General features: G+C 38.1%; 1 protein-coding gene across 2 annotated transcripts in view; it reads left to right on the forward strand.

Moving 5' to 3' along the window:
* The window catches only part of cnk (connector enhancer of ksr), a 316,579-nt gene that overhangs the window by 128,260 nt on the left and 167,044 nt on the right, over nucleotides 1-21,275 (forward strand). For both annotated transcript variants that reach the window (XM_067135099.2, XM_067135098.2), the window contains exon 7: nucleotides 12,786-13,035. In XM_067135099.2, coding sequence (XP_066991200.2) covers nucleotides 12,786-13,035 — 250 coding nt within the window. The remainder of the gene's footprint in view (nucleotides 1-12,785; nucleotides 13,036-21,275) is intronic.

A 21,275-nucleotide genomic window follows, 5' to 3' on the forward strand; every position in this document is an offset into this window, starting at 1 on the left:
TCTGGTAAGGGGAGATAACAAGGAAGAGATAGGAGATTATAAAGTGTACTTGATGGGTGTTAGAAAGGGAAGGCCAGAGTCTGGGGTAGGGCTCTTTATCAGGAATACCATTGCACATAACATAGTTTCTTGAAGTTTCAAGATTCCTGTCCCTTTCCTTATTTCTTCATTTCTAATTCTATCGTTTCTGGTCTTGTCCTCGATACCTCTTAGGAATTTAATCTCCAATCCCTGTATTTTACTCTCCTCTCGTTTTGTTGTAGTCCATGATCCAGCTGCATAAGTTAGTCATCATCATCAGTTTTCCACTCCAGTTGCCCGGGTGTGATTTACGAGCTCTCTCCACTTCTGTCTGTCCATCTACCACTCTTCTCTCAAGACGACATCCCAGCCGACTCCTCTTGTTCCTATGTCCTCTTTCACTTGGTCCAGCCATCTCTTCCTAGGTCTTCCTACCGGTCGTTCTCTGCCCACGACTGTGTGTAGCCATTGTTTTGCTGTCCTTCTATCGTCCATTCGTTTGACATGGCCAAACCATTTCAAACGGGCCCTTGTTACTTTTTCATTCAGGGATGGGTACACACCAGGGGCCTATTCCACAAAAGTATGGTCTTGTACATTACAAGTTACTAGTGTGGGTTCTTGTAATGTATGGAGTTGTACATTTCTGTTCCACAAAAGATTGATAGTCTCTTGTATATTACCAGTGAATTGTTACAGGTTTTACAAGTGACGACATATCAATAAACATGCTACGTCATAGCATGAATCAGCTGTTTATCTTCGTATTCCATTCGTTGAATTAGGTTATGCTTGCCTCATTTATCGTAATATCGTATTTTACTGTAACTTATGCAGCAAAGATTGAAATAACTAATATTCCTGTGAATTTTTTAATGCTACGATGTTATTTTTCAGTTTATTTCTTTGATGATAGGAAATTACTCTGTTATTATCACCCATTCTGTTCTTCCGTGATCCTCGCGTATGTTCTACGAGAGTCTAACATACCTACCTTGGTCTGTCATTAGGAATCAGATGCCGCTAATAACGATATTCGGCCGCCAAACTTAATTGTTACGAAATTGCAAACTCTGCATGAATTGTTAAAATGATGTCAAGAGAAACAAAGTTATTCATTTTGAAGGAAATAGAAGGTAGGAAAGATATTCGTTTCGGTGGATTCAGCAAGAGTCTGAAAAAACAAGACAAAATAAATGGTTGGATGGAAATATTTGACTTGGGAAAAACTCATGGAGCTTTTGAGGGGAAAAGTTGGACGTATGTAAGAGATATTCTGCTCATTAATGATTCCAGGAATGTTCTTCTTGGAATATGTTTTTTTCAGTATTTTCAGGCCAACAAACAATTTGAGGAAATTTTATATCATTTATTGCAGCTACCACAGACCGAAGATTTTGCCATTCCAAGCATATCTGCAGTACCATGGTACTGACCACCATTTCCTAGCCAATGTAATGTTGTTAGTAAATGTTGTTTAGCAGAGAGAGATTTATTTCTGTTCGTAGGATATTTTAAGCTATGGCCAATATCTATCAAAAGTTCTTCCACTTGTATTGTGCTTAACCTAAAACGTTCATTGTATTCAAATACAGTGTTAAACTGGAAGTTTATTCTTTCCCTGTACAGACGATAGTTTTTCATTTTCATCACCATCACTATCACTACTGCTAGACCACATATTTATCAAAATGTATCCAAAATAAGCGTATTTAAATAGTACTAGTACATTTATATATTATTGTCCTTTCACTGGTAGAGAATTCTTCTCAATTCGCTAGTAAGTTACAAGTACTGGTACTTTTGTGGAACACGCCTATAAAAATTCACTAGTAATTTGTAAGTATGGAGTAGTAAAGTACAACTGTAGAAAATTCTTTTGTGGAACAGAAACTCTGGTATTTGTACAAGTTACTAGAGAATTTACTTGTAATGTACAAGACCATACTTTTGTGGAACAGGCCCCAGCTTCCTCCCTTATTCTTTCATTCCTTACCCTGTCCCTTTTTGTCTTCTGTACCATAGGTTAGAAAGGGTTCATAATAGGTTGAATATAATACTTTCTTACAATTCTTCAGGGCATCTTGGTTCCACAAAATACCCCTTACACTCTGGTAGAAGCTGTTTGCCTGTATTCTTTTTCCAATTTCCTCGGTTAATATTTTCATCTTCTGTGATCACACTTCCCAAGTACTTGAAACTTTTAACCACTTCCAGAATTTTACCATTAAGTTATATCCATCGTCTTTCTTCCTTCCTCTTGTCATCACTATTGTTTTACTTTTCTCTGTGCTTACTTTCATCCCAAATTTTTCTATCTCTTGATTCCATACATCTACTTATTTTTGCACTATCATTTCATCCTCACCCCATATCACTATATCATCTGCAAACAACATGGCTTTTGTTGCCTGTCTTCCCAATCTCTGTTTAATGTTCTTATGAATTTCATCCATGACTATGATGAATAGTATGGGGGATAGTACACTTCCGTGTCGGAGACCAGTTTCAACTTTAAACCGTTTTGTTTTTCCTAAACTATTCTTCACACTACTAACACAATTTTTGTACATAGCTTTTTTCATTTGCACTTCCACTCTGTTAACTTGTGTGGGCACACTGTCATAAGCCTTCTCAATGTCAATATATGTTATCACTATATCTTTTCCAAACTCCCATCTTTTCTCCATCATATGTCTTAATGTAAAGATCTGGTCAAACGTTGACCTGTCTTTCCTTTCTCTAGAGAAAGCAATACAAAAGATGAAAAGTGGATGAGATAACTACGGAAATGGAAGAAACAGCAGGACCAGTAGGGATACAGTGGCTGTATAGATTATTTAGAATAATCTGGAGGAAGAAAGAGATCCCAGAAGAGTGGGGAAAATCTCCAAGACAGGATAGAAGCAACAAAGCTAAAGTGGTATGGGCATATGATGAGAATGCGAGAAGAGAGAGTGCCAAAAAAATGCTTTTTCAGAGAAGTTAACAGGAAAGAGACCATGAGATGCCAAACAGAACATACTGTGCATTAATAATAAAAATATGGAGGCAACGAACATGCAAAAGTAAACATTATTATAATAAAACGCATTACCGCCACACCTGTAGATATCCATAAATGCGATAAGCTTTCCTGTTATTTATTTTTATTCTTTCCGTCGTGTAACTTCGACATATCCGGGCACTTAGTTGCACACCTAACCTAAATATTGAGGTCTCTCTTATCTCAATTACAGCTGTTTAGGTAAATCCTGATGTGATAATTGTAGAGAACAAGCATGAAATATACTTTAAAATAACTGTCTGGCTTTCAATAACCGCATTTATCCAAAGAATGCTTCCAGTCACTACCGTATGTATTACATTGGTAAGTACCGGTACAACTCGTAACATATGCTAGTTATCAGGTGGTGGTTTGGCATGTTTCTTTCAGCATGGCTTTATTCAGAAGGGGTGGCTTCTGTTACACATATACCAACTGGGAACAACAGAGACCATATTCAGAAACCATTTGCAAATAGATTCTCACTATTTGGACTCTAAACCTATAGTTGGGAACAAAACTATTTTTTGAGCTGCAAAAAGACGGGATCTCGAATACTTGCAATTGTCATGAAGGCAACATCACTTGGAATGATGACACGCCGGTAGCAGGGAAGTTGGCAGCACAAGACTATGATAATTCAAATAAAAGCAATGTTCAGGTTTACTGTGTGGTAGGCCTACTGCTTAACTGACAGACACAAATGGCTGCTATTACGTTCTTTTGTATTAATATTGCATAATACGATACCCGTATCCCTTTTCTCTATGGGGTCGAGTATGAAGCGAGATGAATCTTCGTAGCAAGTTTTGTGACCACATGCCCTTGCTGACGTCAACCTGTGGGGTCGCGGGTGCGAACTGTGTCGCACTTGTGGATTTGGCCCTGTTTTACACCTGAATGCCCTTCCTAACGTCATCCCTATATGGAGTGATGTAATCACTACTGCGTGTTTCTGAGGTGGTCGGTAGTGTGGTGTGTTGTGTGAATATGAAGAGGAGAGTGTTGGGACATACACAAACACTCTGTTCCCGAGCCAGAAGAATTAATCAGAAGCGATTAAAATCCCTGACCCGGCTGGGAATCAAACCCGGGACCCTCTGCACCGAAGGGCAGAACGCTGACCATTTAGCCAATGAGTCAGACAAACGAATGATGTTATATAAGAGTAACTAAAACTGACTATATTTACTTTATATGTAGGCCTAAAAGTCATGTGTTCACCATTTATTCTTTTTAAATTTAGAAATATTGCCTTTCAAGAAAAATAGCCAGTAAAACTCAGAATACATTTGCAAGTTTGTTAAATAATAGTGTTGAATGTTAACATGTACAGTTTATAGCTCTTTATAGCCTAGAAGTCATGTGTTCATTGCACAAAATTTGATGTTATCGCATATTGGAGACCCCCTTACAATTTTTGACTTTAAATGTGGGGGAAAAAACTGGTCTAATACGCGAGTAATACGGTATTCATGAATTTTTTCACTATTTGTTTGAGGATCTTGTCTTCTTTCTTTTTCTGTCTTGATAACCTATTTGAAGTGTAATGTTTACAGAAGTGGTTTTGCTACGCATTTTATGACAATCTGTAATTTCCTTATCATTTATCATAATAGGATTCAAAGGAGTGATTACTTGTTGGTTGTTTAGAGAATTTATAAGTTTGTGGGCTTTATTGCTGCCTGTCCTATAGTAAGCTGTTGTTAAGAATGTGTTCCAAGATTCCCTTGTTGATATTGTTATGGCTTGTTTTAATTTTGCTGTTGCTTGTCGCCATTTCCGTACATCATTTTGATCCTGAGTAAGTTCAGCTGTACTTATTGCTTTATCTCTGTCGGGCTTAAAATTGTTCAATTCATCCGACCAGAAAGGTTTATACAGTGGAACCTCGATTCTGCGTTTTTGGAGGGACCACGGAAAAAAACGTACAACACAGGAAAACAGAAAATCCGGGAATGAACCATCAACAATTTGACTAAACATCACAAAAATGAAATATGTATACTTATAATCTTACAAACGCCTGTAAATCAAACCAAACTACAGCCCCAATGGGCCTTCCGCCTACCAAGCGATCGCCCTTGGTCCGAAGGCCTGCAGATTACGAGGTGACGCATGGTCAGTGTGACGAATCCCCTCGGCCGTTATTCCTGGCTCTCTAGACGGGGGTCGCCATATCACCATTAAATAGCTCCTCAATTAAAGGTAATTGTAGAATGACTAAACCTGGAACCTGCCCTCATCTCCAGGTAAAAATGCCTGTCCTGGCTGGTAATCAAAGTCCTGGCTGGTAATCAAACCCTCTGGGTGAGAGGGAGGCAAGTTAGACCGTGGGGCTGGGTTTAAACATTAATTACCGGTACGCGACTTAAAAATCTCAAAACTTTACATTGAGTTTTACCGGGGAAACTTCATCAGTGTCCTCTGAAAACTTCGTCGTATTCCTTTGAAAACTTCTTTCAGCTCAGCAACTTTGATCGGCCAAACTCTTCGAAATATCTAATACCCGCAACGCCAAGCCAAAGAACAATCGACCACAAGTAGTTTTTCATTCTCTAATCTAGTAAAATAAAGCACTTTAGATACAAAAGCGTCCAACATGACAGCAAAATCCTTTTTTTTTTTTTTTAATCTTCCATTGTAATTTGGTCACTGGTATACTGTTTCTAGTCAGTTTATGAAAATCTTGTACCGCATAAATTAGGCCTACATCGACTTTTAAAGGTTTAGTTGAACGCGAGAATATGGTTTCGAAAGTATCAATCCTCAAGTTCTCATATGCATTATATTTAGTTTTGCCCGTCACTAATCACAATCAAATTGGAAAGAGAAAAAAAATCTGTAACGATTGTGAAAAACCAGGTAACTGTCAATGTACTTCCTAAACATTATTTTCTTTAAGACATATCACGCCTCTCAGCCACGTACGGATATGCAGTCCATCAGAACAATTGTCCTTGTGTTCATATTCCTATGCCAATGTGTACAGGAAAATGAATATTACATGCATAATACTGTAGGAGGGAATCATACATACATTTCTGCAACAGGCCTATGCTACAAGGCTTGTAAGGTTCATTTTCCTGTACACATAAGCATATGAAAATGAACACGACGACAATCGTTCTGGTGGACTGCATATCCGTACGTGGCTGAGAGCCATGACTAGTCTTAAAGAAAATAATGGTTAGGAAGTGCATTGTCACTTACCCTGTTTTTTACAGTCGTTACAGAAATGTTATTAGCACTTCCGAAATTACGATTATTTGCGACCTTCAGCTCAGCTGGAAAGCGCGCTCGCTGTACAAGTCAGTAGGAGTGCGAAATGATACAAAGTTTTTAAATGTAACGTGTGCAAATAAAATGACTGCGGCTTTTATAACATTTTAACACAAAAACGTGAAATTCCCAGCCTTATATTAGGATGAAAACAGTAATAGGCAATCCCAAAACCTCCCATGGCTTTATGTACAGTACATAAGGTGCAGCATCTGTTCTGGTCTCAGTAACATAATTGTATATGATAATATTAAAATACTAAATTTGTATTACTTAAGAAGGAGCAGTTTTGATTCCTGCCTGAAAGCCCAGTGACTATACAGTGCCCTGAGGGAAATGCCGAAAACCTGTTCGGCGACACACTCGAAAAAAGTGAAAAAATAAACATCTAACCCTGGACATAATGTAGACGTTTTGCAAGTACGAACATTTGACTAAAATTGTTCCGTCTTCAAATAGAGCTGTCGAAATGCGTTCTGTCTCCTTCCAATTTCTAATAGATGGAGATGCTAAGATAATCCCTTATGGAAGTTCAACGCCGATCGCTTTTCCAGTACGGTACAGTACTTCTTCAAATTACCACAATGACGGGACGTGAACACCAAGATCCGTAAGTATGCCATAGCCGTCCTTTCGTAAGATACAGTTTCTTGGAAAAGGCGTGATCGAGGATTTAGCGTTGGTAGGACTGAAATTTCTGGACGGTTGATCCGGGAAATCGTTTCTTCGAGGAACGGATAATGGAGGATTTTTACAACGTGATTTAATTAGGATGCCCGTGTGACCATGTAATTTGAATGAATAATACGGGAAAACGTAGTTTCCAGGAACGTGTAATCAAGGTTCTACTGTATTCTGTTTGAGTACCTCTAGGTATGCACAGCTTGGTGGCTGTCTCTTTTATGGCTGTAGTGGATTTATTCAGGGTGATGTTAGGCGGTGCATCAAGATCAAATTCCGACATTTTAGTTTCCAGGTTGTTTCTGGAAGTATCCCAGTTTGCCTTCTTCAAGTTCTACCGGGTCTTCATGTCTGCACATGAGCAGGTTCACTGTATGGTGTAACAGGAATTAGGGACATTGTACTGTATGTCCACTGCCTGGATCCTCAAGTACTGATCGATGACTGTGGTTTGCAATATCTGTTGACACTAATATGCTGCCTGGGTTAGTTGTGGAACCTGAGTTAGAGAATGAATGTTGCTGGATCTTTGTTATTGTATAGTAGTTCTAAAGAGCTGCTCTCTATAAGATGTTTTATTGCTTTCCCAGCTGCATTTGCATAGTTGTAGCCCCAGACTGGAGAAGCTGCATTGAAGTTCCCTATAAAAATAGTAGCTGTTTTGATTTCTAATAGATGGAGATTCAGATTTTATTGTTTGGAGGGCTATAAACACAAAAGATTGTTGTTTTCTTGTTCTTGATCCATATGACAAGTTTGATAATTTCAGATGTATCTGTTGAGTTCATTTCCTTTACAATTTTGAATTTTGTCATGATATTGTTCTTTCACTGCTTCAAATATTCCACTAGTTACATGTCTTGTTTTGAAGAGAGTGTAGATGGTATACCCTAGGATATTTAAATACTGTATGTTTTCAGGTGTAATATTGGCTTCATTGATGAGAAGGATATCTATATCTCTGTCTGTCATAATTTTCTTTACTTCCAATAGTTTCTTTGTTAAAAGACCACTTGCATTCCATTGTAGTATTATTACTTTTTGTTGTTTTGCTCTGAAAAGAGCAGTTTTATGTTTGCATTTGTTTGCTCATGTTTCAATATTCTGGAACGTTTTTGCTAAAATTGGTACTCGTTTAGCACCACCCAGGGGACACGTACAGCTTAAGGTATCTGCAGATGTGAGTAACGTCATCCCACTTGTCAATTGTTTTATATGCTATGTTGAAATTTTGTTTTTTGAAGATGTTTGTGATTTGATTAATTTTGTTGCTATTGAAGGTAAACATTACATAATTTTTTCTTTCTTTTTAGAATTTCTTAGTAATTTGGAAGATGATTTGATTTTAATTTTGTCAACAATTCAGTCGATCAAGGCTCTTTTGAAACTCATTGCTATCAGCTATGGTACAAATTAAATTCATTTCTTTTTTAACATTTTCATCAGATAATGGAATGTTGAAGGCTCTGTGGATTAAACTGAAAAAGGTCGCCATTTTATGGGCTTCAGGATGGAATGAATCGTGTTTAACTGTGTTAATGGTCTGTGTAGGTTTTCGGAGCATGTTGAACGAAAGCTTGCTATTGTTTCTAGTTAATGTTCAGTCCAAAAAATTGATTCAAGTATGAATTTGATATGAGGATCTATTTTATTCTAAAGATTCAAAGCATTATTCACTATTTATGACTTTTTCATCTATTCTAATGAAACTTTCATCAACATAACGGGCTCAAAAAAGAATTCCTACAGTATTATTTACCACGAATCTACTACGCTGGCGTAGCAAGGGAAGAGGTATTATTCCCATGTGACGTGTCCCAGGTGGCGGATAGTGGGGTCCTAACCGGCTTGCTGGCAGACTTGAGGGAAATAAAATCCCTCTCACGGATCAAACACACAATCCCCAGTGGGTGGGGGACGCAGACGAAGAATACACCCACGGTATCCCTTGCATGTCATAAGAGGCGACTGAAAGGAGCGACCAAGCGATGATCAAATTAGAACCATAAGACTACTTGTAATTAGTACCATCACGTATGGAACACCATGGGTCGCTTTTACTTGCGCGTAGTACCACTATGTTAGGTACAAAATAGTTTTGTGATTAGTAGCGACAGTGTGTGGCTCAGGATGCATTTTACAGTACCTGCGATCGTACCCCTGTATGAGCGACACAATGAGATGAGCAACACCATGGTTCTGGCTTGCCTATGCTTAGTGCCCACCATGTGAGGAACACCACGGGATAGTGCGGGTCCGTGTGGTTAGTCTACTTATGTGAGGTCCATGTGGTTAGTCCACTTATGTGAGGTATGCCATAGGTTTGCGTTGCCCGTGTAGGTTTGCGTTGTCTGAAAATAGCGCCGCAATGTGCAAAACACCATCGGTCTGTATTACATATGCAAATTTCATTACCTGTGAATAGTACCGTAATGAGTGGAATACGGCGAGTCTACGCTGCTTTTGATTAGTACTGCAACATGACAATTGCATGGTTCTACTTATGCCACTATAGGAATTGGCTCAGGATCTGGCTTATCATCACTCTCATACTGCACTGATGCTTCTTCTGCCTTCTGCTCTTCAAGTATTTCATCTTTTGACATAGTTTTACACACTGGAAGATCATCATCAGCGTTGATGTATGTTTTGAAAGAGACCCTGCTATTTTGCCAGGACAGTGTCCAAGGTACAAGCAAAATTTAGAACTATGGAAGAGAGATGTTGGGGAAAATTTCATTCTACGCATTGCTAGAGTTAACTTTAACTTTGTGCGTTGGTACCTTAAAATAAATAACTGTGAGATAAGATGTCTCTGAAAGAGCAATTTACATTTCTGTGCATGGGTAAAGGTTATTTGACAGAATCTGAGATTTTCTAGTAGAACATAACGTAACATGTAAATTCACTTATAATTGTCCATTTTTTACAGGTATCTTATATTGTTCTCATTGTTACATTTCATGTTTTGACATACAAGTTCTACTAAAATCATTACATTATCATCAACATCGGAACTACATACACATTGCTTACTATGTTAATTGCCACCTGAGGTAGGTTATGAACACCCTCCGGTTAGAGCTCTATCAACTACCGTACTTTAAATTGAATAATTCCTAAAGTATTAACACTATTCACTGAAAATTTGCATGCCAATCATCAGAATTAACTTACCTACAAAATGTATATTTTAAAAAGTTTCAGAAAAACTGATTAGTCATTTATATTTGATGTGTTTTTTTTTGAGTGGCATTTAAAGGGGAAGAAAATTAAAAAAAACATTACATTGACAGTAAATGCAAACCACGTTTCAAATAGTCCAGTTCATGCTGAATGTTTTGGTGTATTAAATGTGCATATTCTGTAAATAATACATCTGTCAGAGTGACATACATCAGGTACTGCAAATGTGTGGTGCACACCCACTGGTTAGAACTATTTTAACTACCGGTTCGAGGGTTAAATAATTTTACCTAAAACCAAGAAAATAGTTGCAGATCCTAGGTATGTGCTGTCTTTGTGAGCAATATTAGCAGATCCTCCCCTTTCCCCCCCCCCCAATTGCACAACAGTCCCGAAGGACCATGGCCTACCAAGCGACCGCTGCTCAGCCCGAAGACCTGCAGATTATGAGGTGTTGTGCGGTCAGCACATTGAATCCTCTTGGCTGTTATTTGCGGCTCTCTAGACTTCATATTAGCAGATATTACTCACTCACTCATTCACTCACTCCGTGTAGGCTTCTGCGGGACATGAAGTTCTCGTGCTGATCTCACAATCCTCTTCCATCCTTTTCGATCTTGAGCCTGCTCTTCCCAGTATCAATTTGGAGGGTCTAGCATACCTTGTTGATCTCTTTCTTCCAGGTGCTTCAGGGTCTTCTTGAAGGTCTTTTCCCATTAAGAGATCCCTTGTATAGATCTTCTTCTTCTTTTTCTACCGCTTATCCCACACCTGTGGGGTCGCGGGTGCGAACTGTGTCGCACATGTGGATTTGGCCCTGTTTTACCTGCCGGATGCCCTTCCTGACGCCAACCCTATATGAAGGGATGTAATCACTATTGCGTGTTTCTGTGGTGGTTGGTAGTGTAGTGTGTTGTGTGAATATGAAGAGGAAAGTGTTGGGACAAATACAAACACCCAATCCCTGGGCTAGAAGACGATTAAAATCCCCGACCCGGCCGGGAATCGAACCCGGGACCCTCTGAACTGAAGGCCAGTACGCTGAACGTTCAGCCAACGAGTCGGACCCTTGTATAGATCTACTGGTGCTCTGTTATCCTGCATCCTCAGTACATGTCCAGCCCAGCACAGTCTGTTGGATTGTATCACACCCATTATAGTGTGTTGTTGAGAGAGTGTAAATCTCATAATTAGATCTTTTCTGCCAGCATTGAGAGATAGGATCGAACCATGGGCCAAATATTTTTTTTATAAACTTTATTCTCAAAGACTTGTAACTAGCAGATATTGAATTAAAAAATAACTAGAAATGTATGATATTATTTTTTCTTTTCTTTTTCATTTTAAGTACTGAATACTTACAAGGGCCACTGAAAATAACTCAGTGGGCCACATGTGGAATACATGAATGCAACCATTTGCACTGGGGCCATTAAAGTATCAACATTATTATTGCAGATCACTCTCATTCTTAAACAAATATTAGCTGAAGCCTAATATTTCGGACCAGTGGGTTATTAAACATTGTTTTCTAGTCACACTCTGTGACCATGAATTATTTGGAGGTTTAACTCGGCCATATGTGAGAGAGTGCTTTTGACAACAGTTCGAGTCGAAACCGAAAGTACAAGTTTCAACATACGTACCACTGTTGAAAGATGTGGATGCCTGTCCGCTTCCTGGATTTTACTTTTGTATCCATTAGGAAGCGATTTCACGACTTTTTCAGTATCCATAACCATTCAACCATTCAACTTTATTATTTTCCTAATCCAGATGTAGGCTGTTACGCAACAAATATTCAATTAAATTTTAACTAATTCCTAATTTCTGAATTGAATGCAAAGTACAAGTACAAACAAGCTTACTGTATTATTTAGCAATATCACTGGAAATCGACAAGCAAAATTGAACTTTTCTGAAGCTAATGGTTTGCTCCCCGAAGGTGTAATTTACCCTGTAAAAGTCAGGTATTCAAGGCCTTTTCCGTTTTTGCACAACTTACCCCAACCTGCCTCCTGTGGCAAGGGCTCTTATCTGTGTTGGAAATCACGTTCTTTTCACAAGGGACGACGAAGAACATTTTCATGGCTAGGAAGAACGTGATTGTACTAAGCGGTAATACCAAAAATTTGTGACGCAATAAGTGAGGTATTTTTATATAGATTTAATCGGCTTGAATCGGGGCTTCAGATTTACAGTGTGCTAAATGAGAAAACATCTTAAATGGGGAGTGTACTAACAAGGTAGCACTGTTTTTGTGTTTGCCTGTGAGGTAAGGTATATTATTATATTCAAAGTTCATATATAGCAAATTTTGTGTTTTCATTATCATGTTTTCCTGTCTATTACATCCAAATCCTTGGATCTTTTCTAAACGTACTAACAAGATGCTACTGTATTCCATTCCTGCATTAGATTAGAGCTCTTCCTGCTTGTTTCTGTGTTATTCTTTATTCTCATTTAGTTTTTGAATACAAGGCAAATGATGAAGTTTGTGAAATATTTAATGTTAATAGTGTAGCACTGACATCCATTTGTTTTTGAAGCTATTTGTAATGTGTTTTAGGGCATCTCCTAAACAGGGTCCACCTCAACCAGTCGTTATGCCTTTACTAGAGAGTGACACGCTGGCTGGCAGTTCAAGCTCTGATGAGGATGATGATGAGACATTCCTGCCTGGCACAACAGACCTTGGCCAGGCATCGCCCACTTCAATGCGATTATACCTTCCTAAGCAAAGGTCCTCTGTTCAGCGTCGTGCGACTGTTACAGGAGCTAGTCCCACCAGTAAACGCCCACCGGTTAATATAGAAGAGGTTAGTGTGCCATCTAATTGTTACAAATTTAATTGTGATCCATATTGACAGTTATCACTTACAAAATAAAGGGTAGGATTGATACTTCACTTGTCAGCCCCATTCATGATGTAACCTGCTCGACACCTTCCCCTACCCTCTCCCATTTCAGTAATGGTAGTTCATAACCTGACAACAGTAGCTCTCAAATCATCACACATTCACAACCTGTGGGTAACTCCTAGTCCAGCAGGGCCAAATTGTGAGCTTCTAGTCTACATTTTAAAGTAAATTTCTCTAGCTTTTATATTTATTCTCACCCTCAGATCTTTTTTCATCTTTCTCATCCGTTAGAACAATTTGGGCCATATTGACAGAACATCAGAAGATAAAGTGTTCAGTTTGTTCCAAGAACATATATCATCCAAATCAAAAATCTATTTTCTCAAGTCAACAACGTGTTGACCACATCATAGTTAATATCTACATTTCTCAACATCTCAATTAAGTGAATTGCTTCCATTTGAAGGACTCAGTCAAACCAAGGTCTATGTTCTCTTTCAAATTTAATGTGCCCTTCAAATCTAATGAAACATAGTGTTTCAAACAGGACATTCTCTTAATCAGTAAGCACTAATTTTTTAGAATTCCCTAAATTTTACAGTATTTTAATATGTTTGTAGCCGCGTTCCATGGGCAACACACGTTCTTCACATTCAAACCACATGAAAATGCACACCTCCCTTTATCTAACAAGCGCTTCTAATAAAACGGAGGATTCATGCACTCATCACCAAATTCATGTGCAGTGTTTTAGCATGACATTAATTTTAGAAAGGTCAATTATTTTATGTACATTGATTTTAAAATTACTAATTTTAAGTCCTTGAAGGTTCATTTGTTTTTAATGTATATTTTATGTATGTCTTTTAGTCTAATAAGAGAAAGATTATTTCTTTATCATGCTTTGTCAGCTGATGATGGCTTGAAACAAGCTGAAACATATACTGACCTATTGTAACTCATCATGAGTAATACAAGTACAGTGAAACCTCAATTCTCCGTATTTAGAGGGACCACAGGAAAACAGAAAATCCGGAAATGAATGAACCATCAACAATTTGGCTAAACATCACGAAAATGAAATACGTATAGTTATAATCTTACAAATACTCCTAAACCAAACCAAACCAAACTACAGCCCCAATGGGCCTTCGCATACCAAGCGACCGCTGCTCAGCCCGAAGGCCTGGAGGTTATGAGGTGATGCATGATCAGTGTGATGAATCCTCTCAGCTGTTATTCCTGGCTCTCTAGACTGGGGTCGCTATCTCACCATTTGATAGCTCCATAATTAAAGGTAATCGTAGGCTGAGTGTACCTAGAACCAGCCCTCATAGCCAGGTAAAAGTTCCTGACCTGTCTGGGAATTGAACCCGGGCCCTCCAGGTGAGAGGCAGGCAAGTTAGACCCTAGGTACTAATACCGGTCGCCGAGTTAAAAATCTCGAAACTTCACGTTCAATTTTACCGGGGTAACTTCTCCAGTTTCCTGTGAAGATTTCTTACAGGTCAGCAACTTTGATGAGCCAAAGTCTTTGAAAAATATAATAACGCCATGCCAAACAACAGTCAACCTCAGGTAGTTTTTAACTCTCTAATCTAATAAAATAAAGCATATTAGATACAAAAGCGCCCAACATGATGGTGAAATCCCTTTTTGTAATCTGCACTGCACTGCGCTGACACAGATAACGACATATTTTGCAGCAAATTTTATTTTTTTCAACGTCAGTAGTTTTGTCTCAGCCCGGCCAGTTAAACTGCGGCTGCTTGGAACATGTTGACGGTGAGCCGACCAGACCTAAGTCTACCCAAGCACTCCTTCTGCCTGCACAGCATTAGTTGGCAAGCTCATTGTTTGACACCTCGAACTTTATTGCTTTTAAATCCTCTGTAAATGAGGTAATAGTTGTAAATCTAACCATTAAATCATTTTCTTGATTTCTAAAACATGTTCTTGCTGTTTATTTGTTCTGACTATCACTATATTTTAAAACTTATTTCAAGCCTTATGCTTTTCCATTTGTTAATTTAGATACTACTTATTCCCCTCTGTGACGTAACTGATCTTAATTAGAAATTTTTAAAATTACCTTTGGGTTTTCTTCTTAGTCATCATATAATGAAGAGGTATAAGAAATTCTCCGCATCACGATAGAACACGTCTTCCGGAACGTGCAGGGGTAGCTTTCTGCACTTTCACTCACTTTGGTGTGTCTGTAGTGTGTTTCATAGTTGAAAATACAATGAAATCGTAATTCTTTTGTATTCAGCGTTTTAAGGAACGCCACAATATCATGTAGCAGGCAATATGCGGAAAAGCAAAACCCGCGAAAATTGGTGAGGGTTGGCATTTTTTAATTACAAGATGGCTGTTAATTCGAAAGCACGTAATGGAAAGTCTGATTTCTGTGTTACAAAGAATTTTAATTAACGAGGTTTACTGTATCGCAAAACTAACATCAGATTTTGCCAGTGTATCTGTTTCAAGTGTTTGTATTGCACGAAGAGAATTATCCACCACCGGTCGTGTTACTGTCCAGTAAAAAGAGACCACGTGTGAGAAGTGTTTTGGATGTGGAGTGTGACGTAAGTAATTTAGGAAAGGATTCTAGAGTAGAACGCAGCCGGGAAGGAGGTTTGAAGAGGGTTATGCAGTAACATTCGCACGCTTTGTAGTATGACGTGTTTTCTGCAGAGCCAATAGAATCATTTCAGTAAGAAGTGCCTGTTTGTGCGGGTCACGAGTGAATATTTCGAGTTTTATTTGTAAATATCATAATCAACGAATTTAGGGTTTTTTTATTTGCTATTGGCTTTACGTTGCACAGACACCGATAGGTCTTATAGCAACGATGGTATAGGAAAGGCCGAGGAGTTGGAAGGAAGCGGCCGTGGCCTTAATTGAGGTACAGCCCCAGCATTTGCCTGGTGTTAAAATGGGAAACCACGGAAAACCATCTTCAGGGCTCCGACAGTGGGATTCGAACCCACTATCTCCCGGATGCAAGCTCACAGCCGCGCGCCTCTAATAGGGAATTATTTGCGTGTGTATGATGGATCCAGGAAGAGCAAAAAGACAAGTATTGCATCAACAGGCGAGGGAAATAGTATTTAGAGTGTATTTGTATTTTGTAAGCATGCAGCAGCAGGCGTTCAGAGGCAGGGAAGGTGAGGAACGCCATGTTGCCACGCCTCAAAAGAAGACGGCTCTCACGTGTGGTATTGGCCTGCGAACAGTACAGAGGATAAAACAAGCTACGGAAATCAAAATAATGCAGTGTTCAGATCGCCAGGGAAGAACCCTAAGAGGAAGAAGCCAGTAGTGGACCTCGATGATTTCAATAAAAATCTTCTGCGTACAACAATATTTGATATGTATTAAAACGGCGAATATCCTAAGGCATTGAAACTGGCCCCTCCATTTACTTTCCTTAATATCTCAAAAATTTCCCTCAACACTTTCTCAGGGTTTGGTGTTAAAAATTAATTTAGACTTTCCAGAAACATTAAAGCCCACGTAAAATATAGGCCATCGCTTTGGAATTCAAGATATAACTGAATGAAAATTTTTTTACACTTTCGTGCTGTTTTGCTCTCTGCACTTCGCCTTTCATTTCTCTCAACTTCCATTTACCTTTTTTAATATCTTGAAAATTTCCCTCAACACTTTCTCGTGGTTTGATGTTAAAAATTAATTTGAACGTTCAGGAAACTTTTAAGCCCACAAAAAATATATTTCATCACTTTGGAATTCAAGATATAACTGGATGAAAAAATGTTTATACTTTTGTGCTGTTATGCTCTCTGCACTTCGCCTTTCATTTCTCTCAACTTCCATTTACCTTTTTTAATATCTTGAAAATTTCCCTCAACACTTTCTCGTGGTTTGATGTTAAAAATTAATTTGGACTTTCAGGAAACTTTTAAGCCCACAAAAAATATATTTCATCACTTTGGAATTCAAGATATAACTGGATGAAAAAATGTTTATACTTTTGTGCTGTTATGCTCTCTGCACTTCGCCTTTCATTTCTCTCAACTTCCATTTACCTTCTTTAATATCTCGAAAATTTCCCTCAAAACTTTCTCGGGATTTTATGTTAAAAATTAATTTGAACATTCAGGAAAAAAGCCCACGAAAAATATGGGTCATTGCTTTGGAATTAAAGATATAACTGGATGAAAAAAATGTAGGCCTACTTGCTCATTTTCATGGAAAATATAATTCATAGCAGAGATAATTTTTATCATCTCAGGCAAAGCCGCTATATCTGTAAATTTACATATTCATATTTGTGTAAAGACCATGTGGACCTCGCGGAGTGATACAAAAAAGTGTTTATGCCTATGTTACTCCTTCGATGGAAGGAACTTTAGTTCAGTTCATATTTTTTTCAAAATGAGCCTTCCTAAAAGGAGGGTGCGGGGATTATTCAGGTAAATACGGTATTTGTTTTTCTCGTGGCATTATTGTCCTGTTACCTCTTGTCTGTTTTTGTTCTGTCTGGTATGGGTGAATCTTAATGTGTCTTAAGTCATGTCTGTAATGCAATTATTGTCTGCCCACGTATGGGTGGGCGTGTTTTGTGTTTCTACTTAATAACGGGATTGTTGTTGTTGATTGTGATCAGTGTGGGTGTAATTGGCATTAGTAGATGACCATTCTATTAATTTTAGGGATTTTTGGAAGAAATTGAGGTTCTTTCTTGTCATTTGACTTCGTTTACAAGGGTGTTAACTGTTGGTTATGGTTATTCTCATCATCATCATCATCATCATCATCATTTCCTCGCTCCAGCAAGCCGGGTGCGGTTGTGTACGAGCCTTCTCCAGTTTGTTCTATCCGTCCACAGATGCTGCTCATATATGCAACACCAGTTTACATCTCTAATTTCAAGGTCCTTCATTATCTGCTTTTCCCAAACATATATACAATAATAAAGTTTTATTATGAATCCACCTGTTCAATACATTATAATGTTGTTACATTTAAAATAACTTCATTAGTTAAAAAGTTATATATGGGACATGTTTCGCTCCCTTACAGAGCATCATCAGCCAAATCTGAATCTCAAATAATTGTTATTTACGTAAATAAAGACTTAAGAACTATTAGAACATTTTTGACAAACTTAAAACTTATTCTATTAGAAAAATCATAAAATATAAAATCTTTGTATACATGGCTTAATTACATGTGCTTAATAGGAAGATACATTAAAATTATGGAAGAGAGAGTACTAAAATATAAAATAAATAATATATATATTATGTCCAAAATCCTAGAAAGACGTGAAAATCAATCTTGGGAGCTAAATTTGAGGATTTTCTTGGCAATGAGATCTGGTAAAAAAGTTATTTATCCCTTGTGGATAAGAGTCTATAAAGATTCAAATTTATCGTCAAAAAAAAAAAAAAAAAAAAAAAAAAAACTTTATTATTGTATATCAACAGATTTCAATACGGATTAAAACATGAGGTTAGTCACTTGCAATTTCCCAAACATCTCGAGGTCTTCACATGGTCTCTTCCCAGGAACATTGTGGTCATAGTATGTTCGAGGAGTCCTGTGAGGGTTCATTCTTTTCATGTGACCATACCATTGCAATCTCTTCACTGCTAGAGTCTCCAGCAAGCTTCTTTCCAATCCAAGCTGTTGTCGGATATCCACATTCCTTATTTTATCCATTTTTGTTTTTTGTAGACAAGAACGGAGAAACTTCATTTCTGTTGCCTGAAGACGACTCTTTGTTGGTCGAGTAAGTGTTGCTGCTTCCAGGCCATATGTCAATATAGGTACTAGATATATTTTGTACAAGCTGATCTTGGAAACTAACGGACATGTTTCATCCCAAAGTATTTGACGTACACTGTGATAGAATTTGGAAGCTTTCTGTATTCTGTTACTAATCTCTTGATGTATGGTATTGTTTGATATTCTGTTACTAATCTCTTGATGTATGGTATTGTTTGATGAGAGAACACTACCTAAATACTGGAAGTTGTCTACAATATCCATCTCATCTCCAATTCTTAGATGAACAGTTGGAGAGTTTTTACTCATCACCAAGCCAACTGTCTTAGCTTTGCTGATTTTGAGACCTAAGGTTGTAAAAGCTTCATGCCAGAGATCTAGTCTAGTTTGTACTTCCACTTCTGTCTCACCCCATACCATTACATCATAAGCAAAAACCAGGACATTGGTTGTTGGATCCTTTCTCTTAACCGCTTTTAAAACTTCATCCATTATGATTATGAAGAGAAGTGGTGAAAGACAACTACCTTGCTGGACTCCACTCTTCGTTTCACACCAACCTGACCTTCCATCCTGGACCTGGACACAACACTTGGTTTCATCATACAATCGTTGTACTCGTGCCATGATGTCATCGGGCACTTTCTTATGTCTCAGACATTCCCAAATATGCCTGCGTGGTACATGCTCATATGCTTTCTCGATGTCCAGAAAAACGGTTATAAGTGTTTTACCCTTCTCCCATTACTTCTCATAGAGCATTCTGGTGGCAAAAATGAGGTCTATAGTTGATCTATGAGCTTTAAATCCATGTTGTTCCTTCTCAAGTGTAGGTTCAACATATTTTCTAATCCTGCCCTCAGGATGGATTCGTAGATTTTGAGGCCATGTGACATCAGAGTTATACCTCTGTAGTTGGTACATTTCTTTCTATCACCTTTTTTCAACAATGGCATGATGACTCCTTGCTTCCAGTCATTGGGTATTACATTCTCTTTCCATATTTTATTTAGTACCCTGTACATCCACTGTTGTCCTACCTCTCCTAGTGCTTTGATTATCTCAACACTTAATTCATCTGATCCAGTTGGTGTGTTGTTTTTCAGCTTAGATATTGCTGTTTCTACTTCCAACCATGTCATATTTATGGTATTTGTGCTGCTAAATTCAAAAGGTTCGTCGTCTAATGGGGTGACATTTTCATAACAGTTCAGCAAAGTTTCAAAGTGCCTTTGCAACTCCTGTGATATTTTGGTCTCATCCCTAGTCACCCCACCATTAGGAAGTTCTACGGATTGGATAGATTCATTTTGAGTTCTTCTATTCTTAACAGTACTGTATAACAGTTTTTTATTTCCATCCTGCGTTATTTTGGTAGCCAGATCTTCCTTGCATTTCTGGTTTTCAGCTACAACCAACTGTTTGACCTGTAATTTTTTCTTTCTGTAAAGTCACAGCTTCTCTTCTATTTCGTGTTGATCTCCCCGCGTTCTTGCTTGATATAAGGATCTTCTTGCATTGTTTCTGTCATTGATAGCCTTTTTAATATCATCATTCCACCAGGCAGTTTCTTTAGGTTTTCTTATTTGACTCTGTCGTCCACATACTTTTTTCTGCTGTACCAACCACAACCTTCTTTAGAGTATCCCCTTCTTCATCTACCAATTTCAGTTCTTCTCTTGGCAACAACTTGCGGACACCTTCCCTGAATTCTTCCTTTACACTTGGCTCGGTTAGTCGCCAAGTTTTTATTTTTGGGACTCTTTTGTTACAGACTTTGGGAGGTCTTTCCTCTGCAATAACTGCAACCAACAGTCTATGTTCTCCACTAAGGTCTTCACTTCGAATGACCTTAACATCATTGACATTTTTCCATACATTTTGAACTAACAGAATATAATCTATTACTGTACCTATTTTATCATCCCAGCTATATCTTGTAATTTTATGGGAGTCCCTTTTCTTGAACGAAGTGTTACTCACTGTCCTGTTTTTTCTCATGCACAGATCTAGCATATATTCTCCCTCTTCATTTCTGTTTCCCATTCTATGAGGGCCCAGTATGGATTCATATCCTGTTCGTTGTAAGCCAACTTGTGAATTAAAATCACCCATTACAATTAGATTGTCATACTCAGTGTGTTCTTCCAAGTTATTAAGGAAGTTGGCCTTTTCCTCTTTTGAGCATCCTACATGTGGAGCATAGACTTGGATCACATTGTACTTTTTCCCTCCTAAGTTCACAGATAACTTAATTATCCTTTCACTAACAAACTCAACTTCACTACAAGCATCTATGTCTTTATGTATTAAAAATCCTACTCCATTCCTAGACTCTACTTCATTTCCAGACCAGTAGAGACTATAGTCCAATCTGATATTCATTTTCTCAGTTTTCTTCCACTTTGTTTCACTCAGGCCCATGATCAGAAGTTTCCTCC

This window comes from Anabrus simplex, chromosome 1 (genome assembly GCF_040414725.1).
Source record: "Anabrus simplex isolate iqAnaSimp1 chromosome 1, ASM4041472v1, whole genome shotgun sequence".
In the NCBI taxonomy this organism is placed as follows: domain Eukaryota; kingdom Metazoa; phylum Arthropoda; class Insecta; order Orthoptera; family Tettigoniidae; genus Anabrus; species Anabrus simplex.